This window comes from Myotis brandtii, unplaced genomic scaffold (assembly GCF_000412655.1).
Source record: "Myotis brandtii unplaced genomic scaffold, ASM41265v1 scaffold1326, whole genome shotgun sequence".
In the NCBI taxonomy this organism is placed as follows: domain Eukaryota; kingdom Metazoa; phylum Chordata; class Mammalia; order Chiroptera; family Vespertilionidae; genus Myotis; species Myotis brandtii.
Window position 1 is genome coordinate 95153 of NW_005354699.1, and position 10189 is coordinate 105341.

General features: G+C 35.8%; 1 protein-coding gene across 1 annotated transcript in view; it reads right to left on the bottom strand.

The window, feature by feature from the left end:
* DYX1C1 (dyslexia susceptibility 1 candidate 1) overlaps nucleotides 1-10189 on the bottom strand; it is a 30113-nt gene that overhangs the window by 3867 nt on the left and 16057 nt on the right. The window contains exons 4-7 of the mRNA XM_005860199.2: nucleotides 8917-9062; nucleotides 7116-7225; nucleotides 1333-1486; nucleotides 199-304 (exon numbers count right to left, since the gene is read on the bottom strand). Coding sequence (XP_005860261.2) covers nucleotides 199-304; nucleotides 1333-1486; nucleotides 7116-7225; nucleotides 8917-9062 — 516 coding nt within the window. The remainder of the gene's footprint in view (nucleotides 1-198; nucleotides 305-1332; nucleotides 1487-7115; nucleotides 7226-8916; nucleotides 9063-10189) is intronic.

Consider the following 10189-nt stretch of genomic DNA (forward strand, 5'->3'; position numbering starts at 1 on the left):
AAAAGAGGAACAAATGTAACCTGAACAATAAAGATTTAATAAAAAAAATTTTTTTTTGTCAGATAAGTTACAAAGATTAAATAAAGTCATAAAAATATAAAATAATGGAGTTCTAAACAGTCATGATCTTAAATAAGCCTAATAACATTTTTTCCAGAGTATAATTTGAAACTTGAAACATCTCTTTCATTTTCTTACCTTCTACATACAATTCTAGTTGACAGAATGCTGTTCCACGTCGTACATATGCCTTCATTCTTGCATTAGCATTGTCTGCAACAGGTGGTGTCAATAATTCTAGTGCCTTACAAAATAATAATAATAATAAGGGGAAAACATAACTTTCTAATTCAAATCTAAACAAAAATATGGTAAAAACTTTAACTTTAAAAACAAACCTCAAGCTCTCACCCACCTAAACTTTTGGCTTAGCTACTATAGGAATTTATTAAATACATATATTTATGTTGAGCAATTTAAGGAATTGTTCAATTGTTCCTATATGAGACTCATACCCCTCTTCTCCAAAGTTTTACTTTGGTTCATCATCTGAAATCTCTAAAGCGTTATCTTTACTAGCAAGAATGATTAAGTAGCATTTTTGGCTCTTTATATTCAAATTAGATGATTCAGTTTATTCATTTATTCAGTATTTGTTTATGTACAAAATTATTCTAGTAAAGGGAAAACTAGATTAAAAAATATTGTCAGATGGTCAGTAGCTTAATGAGATCAGAGTATGAGGACTTAGTCGTTTCTTCCATATCCTCAATTTCAAGGACCCACATAAGAGATTTTTGCATTGATTTTCCCTTAAAACAAGTTACTTTGATATGAAAAAAAAACTAGCAGTGTAAGATAATGACATATCAGTAATGAAAATTAGGAAATACTAAGTTACTCTGAAAATGTGAAAACAATTATTGAGATAGGCTTTTACTGTGCAAGCGGCAGTGATACCAAGTATTTTTCCTTCCACCTTGTATTATGTGTCCAAAATTTTAATAAGAAAAAGGGTGAGCACAAACTGACAGCAATTTACTCATTTCCATGTGAATTTCAACTGATAGACCAAAGCAATTTAGTAGCAATTGATAGTGGATTTCTAATCTAACTTAAAGGCTCAAGAAACTTGTCCATGCAAAAAAATAAATAAATAAAATTTTTTTCCAGAAAAAAAGATGTAATAAACACGATGATTGTTAAAATCCTTTATTATTTAAATAATTCTCAATTATTTAAGTTTGACACATAAAAGGTAAGGTCATCATTTACACCAATAAATAGGAGTATAACAATTTTAAAGTATCATATGTAGATAAATATATATACCTTAGAAGAATCTTCGATGGCCTTGTGTAAATTTTTTAATTTTAGGTGGCAAGCAGCCCGATTCAGATACAATAGTGGAATCTTAGTATTTAGTCTTATGGCTAAGTTGTATGCATTAATAGCTGCCAAATAGTTTTCTGTTGCAAACAATTTGCTAATGAGACAAAAACAAAACAAAAATAAACAATATTAATATTGAAACAGAAACACAGAAATATCTAATGATATTTGGCAAAGGGAATGGCTTACCTCCTTTTCTATTCCCTGTATAATGGAGGTTATAGGCTATACTGACTCCACATACGTCAGGATGTAATCAGCATGACCTCACCCCTACCTCCAAGGGTAGACATAAGTAGTTTAAGTTCATACACACATTTCCATCCTCCTTGCTACAATGATTGACTCAGGGATGGTGTTATAACCTAACTTGGTCTATTCAGAATGAAGCCTGTTGCCCTAGCCAGTTTGGCTCAGTGGATAGAGCATCGGCCTGCAGACAGACAGAAGGGTCCCGGATTTGATTCCGGTCAAGGGCACATGCCTGGGTTGCGGGCTCAATCCCCAGTGTGGGGCATGCAGGAGGCATCCAATAAATGATTCCCTCTCATCATTGATGTTTCTCTCTCTCTCTTCCTCTTTTTTCTTCTCTGAAATCAATAAAAATATATTTTTTTAAAAAAGAAAAGAGAATGAAGCCTGTGACTTTGTTTTCAAAGTTAGAGCATGAAAAATTGGATAAACTCCCCCTGCTGGGTACAAATGAAGAAAGCACAAAGCCCAAACCGTGGCTGAGCTTTTTAAAAATATATATATTTTTTAAATTAATTTTAGAGAGAGGGAGAGGGATAGAAAGACAGAAACACCAATGAGAGAGAAACATCAATTGGCTGCCTCCTGCACACACCCGAATGGGAATCTAGCCCCAAACCAGGGCATGTTCTCTGATCCGGAATCAAACCAGCAACCTTTTGGTGCATAGGATGACCTTCAACTAACTGAGCCACACCAGCCAGGGCTACATTCTTTTATTTAAAAAAACACACCAAAAAACAGCCCTAACCAGTTTGGCTCAGTGGATAGAACGTCGGCCTGCGGACTGAAGGGTCCCAGGTTCGATTCCGGTCAAGGTCATGTACCTTGGTTGCAGGCACATCCCCAGTGTGTAGGAGGCAGCTGATCGATGTTTCTCTCTCATCGATGTTTCTAACTCTCTATCCCTCTCCCTTCCTCTCTGTAAAAAATCAATAAAATATATTTAAAAACAAAAAACACTGGTTCATTTTTATTTTAATTTATTTTTGCATTTTTTAAAATTTATTTCAGATAGGAAGAGGGGAGAGAGAGAAACATCAATGATGAGATAGAATCATGGATCTGCTGCCTCCTGCATACCTCCTACTGGAGACTGAACCTGCAACAAGGGCATGTGCCCTGACCAGGAATCGAACTGTGACCTCCTGGTTCATAGGTCAATGCTCAACCACTGAGGCACAAGCCAGGCAGGGCTACATTTTTTAAAGTTCAATACTACTTTAAATAACCAAAAACAGTCTGAACTCAGAAATAGTCAAGTTTCAAGAGAAAAAAAATTAAACCTCTGTCTAAAAAATAATCGTTGAACACCAAATTTAAACAGAGAAGCTAATGCCCAGTCAGCGTGGCTCAGTGGTTGAGTGTAGATCTATGAACCAGGAGGTCACAGTTAGATTCTCGGTCAGGGCACATGCCCAGGTTGTGGGCTTGATCCCCAGTAGGTGGCGTGCAGGAGCCAGCCGATCAATGATTATCTCTCATCACTGATGTTTCTATCTCCTTCTCTCTCTCTCTTCCTTTCTAAAATCAATAAAAAATATATTTAAAAAATAAAATAATACATAAACAGAGAAGCTAATAACCATCAAGTCTACCCAGATGCCCTAAATAAGGCAATGCTAATGAAAAGAATTATGCAAAAGCACTCATTTAATATATATTGAACGCTTATTGTATTCAAGAGACATGGACAATTGCAAACTCCTCTAATTTTTAGAAAGAAACATTCTAACTGGCAATGGCCAAAAGTGTCAAACATTCTGTACAACAGCTGAGTGTGGAGAAGCAACAAAAGCAGGAAAGAAGCAAAGTGGAGGGAAGTAATGAAAGGAAAAAAGAGAGAAATCAGAAGTAGTGGGGCTTAGAAACTGGAATAGGGGTAGGGAGCAACACGTTCCAACAGAAGACAGAATAGCTTTGTTTTGTGGGCAATAGGAACTGTAGTACCCACGTGTCCCCCAAAGGACTTTGAAAGGCCTTGTCTCCTTCAACATCTTGTCTGGGTATAAAATATACTTGGGTATCTCAAGAGCGTCTGAAACTGATATGTGTGTCTTAGGCACATCAACCACTGCAATTTAGCACTCAGGGTAGAAGGAGGAAAAGGATATGGCATAAAAACAAAATGACAAGTCAGGCCATAATAGGTGCACTGCAACACAATATTATGGGCTGTAAAACGCATATAAACAAGCAACTGAACAGAATTATAATTACATCAAAGAAGTCATCTTAGAATATGAAATCTAAACATCTTTCAGTCAGGCAAAAGGTAGCAGCATAAATAACTATCATAAACAAACAGAGCTTTAGAATGCAGCAAAGCAGGGCATATTTGGCCGATCTGTACTAAACATAGGCAGGTATGAGGGGCTGTTAGGAGGCAGTTCTCCGTGAGTCTCCCGCATGTCTTATGTCAGATCCACTGACAGATTTTGTATGGGACAAACAAAAGATGTCTGTATAGCAGACAGCCTTGAAAGACAAAGATAGTGTCTCTTTCTGGGGCAAAGAGCAGATTTGTTGTTGCTCAGTAAGATATAGACAATATCTCCCTGCAAGGCAAAGATTGGACAGGTTTGCTCACTATCTTATAGAAAACCGTGCTCCCTAAGCTTAGTCTTCTCCACTGTGGTGCTAACCTACTGTGTGTATAGCATTCACCCAGCCCCACCTCTGCACTGGCCTTGTGAGACTTGAGGGACAAAAGGAACCAACGTGAATGAAGCTCATACTGCTTGCCATGCCTTGAATAATGAAGTCCTTTGTCTTTGACACACGAGTCTCCTGTCTTCCGCCAGCATCCATTAAACTGTGGTAGCTAACTTGTTACTGTCTTGCCAAGGCATGGACCCAAACCAAAGTATTACAAAGAAATTCAATTTGGCAAGTAGAACCGAAAGCTGTGTTGGGAGAAGATAGTAACAGGTGGCAGACAATCAGCATCAAAAAGTTCAACATGAGGGAAACTAGACTTTGGGTGGTGAGCACACAATAGAGTATACAGATGTCAAATTGTAATGTTGTGCAACTGAAAATGATATAATATTATTAACCAATGATACCTCAATAAGTTTAATTTCTTAAAAGCCCAACATAAATTAAAAGGACATCCAGACAGGAAGGTAAAAATCCATATTCAGAAAATTCAGAAACTGCAGTCATACAGAAATTCAGACAAGTTGGTACTAGTTTAGTCTGTCAGCAAATAGCAGGCTGCTACATACAAAGTTGGGGTTCAGAAGCAGAATTAACCTGAGTGGCAAGAGAGAAAACAAAAGCAAAGCAGAGCCTCACTCTAAAAAGGACTGGAGTATCAGTGAGGATACAAAATCTGGCACATGGCCAAGAGAATAAAAAGAAAATTCAGACACTAGAACTAGGGTAGGCGATCTTATGTAGCAATAGTACCACGATGCTGGATGCTATATTATAGAATTATTCCTTGATTCCCTCCTATCTAACACTGGAATTTGCTGTAGTGGGAGAGTTATGCAGATGGGATTCTACTGTGGGGGGAAAAAGAGACTTGAAGTCTGAGATTAAGACAGAGTTAGCTAAAAAAAAAAAAACCCTCCGATAAAAATCATGCACAGAGTAATGTCAGTGGGACAGAACAATGGTCCATCTACCTTGTATGATTACAAGTGTCTGGAAGGGTAGCAATTAAAGTTATTTAGACTCTAAGTCACGTAAGGCTGTTAAACAGCATCATATCTAAATAAGAGCACCTAGACTCTGTTTTATGTGAGATGTTCTGAGTAAAAAGCTTCTTGCACATAATGTTAATTGGAAGAGGTAAAATGCTTACGTGAGCAAATAAAATTAAGAGTATATATTTTCCTGAAAGGTAGATTCGACATTTAAAACTAAGACACAGCACTCTGTGACTTTTTCTACAAGATTATTTTTGAGTACATACAATCCCCTAAAGCAGCGGTCGCCAACCTTTCGGACCTCCCGGATCACCAGTGTCCACAGACCATCAGTTGGCGACCGCCGTCCTAAAGAGTTTCCCCAAGCTATTGCTCTTTTGAAAGGCGTGCCCACCTGTACCCTTTTCTGAAAGGGCAGCACTGGAAGGACAGCTGGGCTATTTTTGCCCGTGTAAATATAGAAGGCTACCATAAAACACAGCCTCTGGAGATGAAAGCATTTCATCCTTTGGCTTAAATTCAACACATTGCTTCTGAATCAGTTCTACTATGACTGTTTCTATCTTCTGTACTGCATTACATTGCTAGAGAGGATACACTTCTAACAATTCTTACATTTCCTTTTATCTGTTTGCACTTGGCATTATGATTAATTGTACTTTGCTCTGTTTCTCTGAATGTCATTAGTTACTAAGTTTTCTTCCATCTCTCCTCATTTTTAACTCTCTTCTTGTCCTCTTATTTTGTTTCTCTTTCTTGTTCTACATAATTGAAGACTGTAAGGCAAAATGGTACAAAAACATAAAAACACTGAAGTAATTACAATCTACCAGTCATGGCTGCCTCAGTCAGGGCACATACAAGAATCAACCAATGAGTGAATAAATAAATGGAATGACAAAGAAATGTTTCTCTCTCCCTTTCCCTCCACCCCCTCTCTCAAATCAATAAACAACAAAAAATTTTTAAAAAGGAACTTAAAAAAAACCTGTTAAGATAATAAATTAGTATTGTTTTCAGCCACTAAGTTTGTTATGGCAGCAATAGGAAATACAAAAGTATATATGATATATTAAACAATATCTATTATTACTTTAAAATATGAATTCAAATTGCCACTCAGAATGTACCAGAACTCACTGTTTTTGATAATTGTATAAAAATATTCACATGTAGAGTCATATATATGTAAATGGGGAAAAATTACCTGAATATAAAATCATAATTTATAAGATAATTTGCTAACCTTTTAAAATATGGATATGAATAATCAAAGAAGCTCTAGTTTTTAAGAAACAAGTTTTTAAGTGAGGTATTAGGTAGAACTTATATAAAATGTAAGTGAATGAAAAAGAGATTTTAATAAGCCATCCAAAAGATGTGATTTTTTCATTTCTATAACATTTAAATATTTAAAAAATAAAAATAAGAGCCTTACTTACTTATTATATGATCTGACTTTTTTTAAGTATCTTTTTTTATTGATTTCAGAGAGGAAGGGAGAGAGATAGAAACATCAATGATGAGAGAGAATCATTGATCGAGCCCACAACCTGGGCAGGAATCTGACTAGGAATGTGTCCTGACCAGGAATCTAACCGTGACCTCCTGCTTCATAGGTCAATGCTCAACCAGCCAGGCTGATTTGACCTTTTAATATGAAGGGCCCTGCCTACCTAATTTGTTTATTTGCGTCATCTCTCCCCAACAGCCACACACACAAACATATATGTCAAGATAGCTGGGAAATGTGAGAAAAATGAATGGCTACATAAATTTACTTTAAATCTCATGGCCAGAGTCCAAACTTACTTTCCTTTATCCTTCAACCATTCTGGGTTCTTTTCTTCTTCTTTTAAATCACTAAGTTCAGGAATATCAGTATTCATTGCTCTTTGTGCCTCTGCTTGTTTGTGTAGCCACTGAAATGAGAATGAAATCTTTTAGATTTTCCATCTTCCTACATAAAACAGAAATAGTAGCCCTAGGCAGTTTGGCTCAGTGGATAGAGCGTCCGAAGGGTCCTATGTTCAATTCCGGTCAAGGGCACATACCTCAGTTGCAGGCTTCTCGCCGGCCTGGGCTTTTGCAGGAGACAACCAATTGATGTATTTCTCTCACATAGATATTTCTCTCTGTCTTTCCCTCTCTCTTCCACTCTCTCTAAAAACCAATGAAAAAAAAATATCCTCGGGTGAGGATTTAAAAAAAGAAAGAAAAAGCAAAAACAGAAATACTACCTTTTATGGAGTGAATGTTTGTGTCCACCCCAAATTCATATGTTAGAGTCATAACCACCAATGTGATGATATCTGGAGATGGAGCCATTGGGGAGTAATGAGAGTAGAGCCCAAATGATAGGATTAATGTCCTTATACAAGAGGAAGAGACCAGAGTTCATGTTCTTCCTCTCCACCACCCAACCCCTGCACCCTGATCTTGGACTTCCCAGCCTCCAGAACTATGAAATGAATGTCTGTTGTTTAAGCCACACCCAGTCTATGGTATTTTGTTATAGCAGGCGGAGCAGACTGATACAGTACTTGAAGGTGATTTTAATTTTTATGCAATAAAAAAAGTTAACTAGCTGATTAAGATTAAATATATAAAATTTTCTAGTCCAAATTTCATCCAAATTTGGGAGTTTATGTGTTATTTCACTCTTCTTGTTCTTATTTTTCTATATTGAAAAAACTTTATAATTATAATAATATTTTATGATACCATAAAATAAAACAATAGCAAATATAAAAGTAATATTGTTTAATACAAAATGTTAATATTTATAAATTGTTATTATGCCTTAAATATCTTCAATTACTTGCACAACTTTTTTTCCCCTTCATCCTCACCTGAAGACATGTCTATTGATTTTAGTTCCAGAAGAGAGAGAGAGAGAGAGAAACACTGATGTGAGAGAGAAACATCAAGCGGCTGACTTCCTTATGTGCTCCACCAAGGATCAAACACACAACCTAGGTATGTGCCCTGACCAAAATCAAACCACATACTTTTGGTGTGCGGGATGATGCTCCAACTAACTGAGCCACCTAGATGGAGCTATTTCCACAACTTTTCAATTGAGAGAAGTATCAGTTCACACCTTACCATAAAGAAATGCAGTTGTTAGTGCTTATATAACTAAAGATACAATATTTAAAATCTTAATGCTCAGGAACTTATAAATGATGAAAGATATTAACTCCAAAGCATCAAACATTAGAATACCTGACATTAATAATTAATTGTAATATATTAATAATAAATTTCCAAATCTATTCTTACCACAACATATACTGATCTAAACTTTACAAATCTATTCTAGAAAATGGTGTATTTGATAAAATAAATGGCACATGCAACAGTTTATCTCCTGGAATAAGCAAGACTGCTGCATATTAAATCAGTGTTTTCTGATCAGCATTCTGGAGCCAAAAAATAATCCTGCAAAATATATTTTTCTCATAAGGAAATACTAAAATATATTCATGAAGTAGTGTCTTCAGTTTAATAAGTACTTAAGAATTTCAGACACACTAGTTGTTTTGAACAGATGAAATAAAAAATAAAGAATTTTCACTGTGGTCATTGTACTAACAGCAAGTACACCTACCTCCTCCTCTTCTGCTACTCGTGATTCCCGGAGAGCAGTTGGGAATACTCGAGGGGTGAAGTTGACTTGAATACTGCCTACAGAGCGAGGAGCAGGAATACTGTCTTCTTTTAACTTCTCAGAAAATATGTTTTCTGAGTTTCTCCCTTCAAAAACAGTACTAGTTAGTTATTTAGTTCGCATTTTCTAGTTAATAGTCAAACTGATTTTTAAATAAATTACCCATCAAAGGTACTTCTAAAATCCTATACAAATAAACCAAAGAAACTTCCTACAAGAAGGAATGTAAAATCCACATTGAAAGTATGGCAGCTAGCCTGGCCAGCGTAGCTCTGTGGTTGTTTCAACCTAGGAACCAGGAGGTCACAGTTCAATTCCTGGTCGGGGCACATGCCCGGGTTGCGGACTTGATCCCCAGTGGGGCTCATGTAGGTGGCAGCCTATCAATGATTCTCTTTCATCACTGATGTTTTTCTCTCTCTCTTCCTCTCCCTTCCTTTATTAAAATATATTTAATAAAAAGAAAAAAATAATTTCAAATGCATGTATTAAAATATTAAAAAACGTAATTAAAACAAGTTGGACAAAGAACACAGAAAACCCCAAAAGAAGAATCAAAATAAAAGCAAAAATAAAAAATGACAAAATAAAAACAAACACAGGAAGTAAGAGAACAGAAAAAAAAAGAAACAACAGAAAGAATCAACAAAACCAAAAATTACTTTTTTTTGAACAGACTACAAAAATTTGCAAAATGTTGCAATAGTTAATCAAGGAAAAAAAATAGTATTAGAAATAAAGAAATGATATCAGTATAGACAGAATAGAGATAAGCAAATAAGAGAAACTTTATGCCAATAAATTTGAAAAGATAATATGCATAATTTCCTAGAAAACAAATTACCAAAATTGACTTGAAAAAAAACAACACAGAAAATCTAAATAACTGGTAACTATAAAGAAACTAAATGTACTTCCATAAATAATCCATACCTAGACAGTGTTAGAAATAGTTTTACTAAACCTTCAAGCAACATATATTTCATATGTAACCAAATTGTTTCAAGGAATACAAAAAGAAAAAAGTTCCATAATTTATAGGGTAACTTGCTATCAAATCTGGATAAAGACAGTATGAGAAACAAAAAAATATAAGTGAATCTGCCCTGGCGGGGTAGTTCAATTGGTTAGCAGTCATCGGCAAACTGCAGCTCGCGAGCCACATGCTCCTCTTTGGCCCCTTGAGTGTGGCTCTTCCACAAAATACCAACTT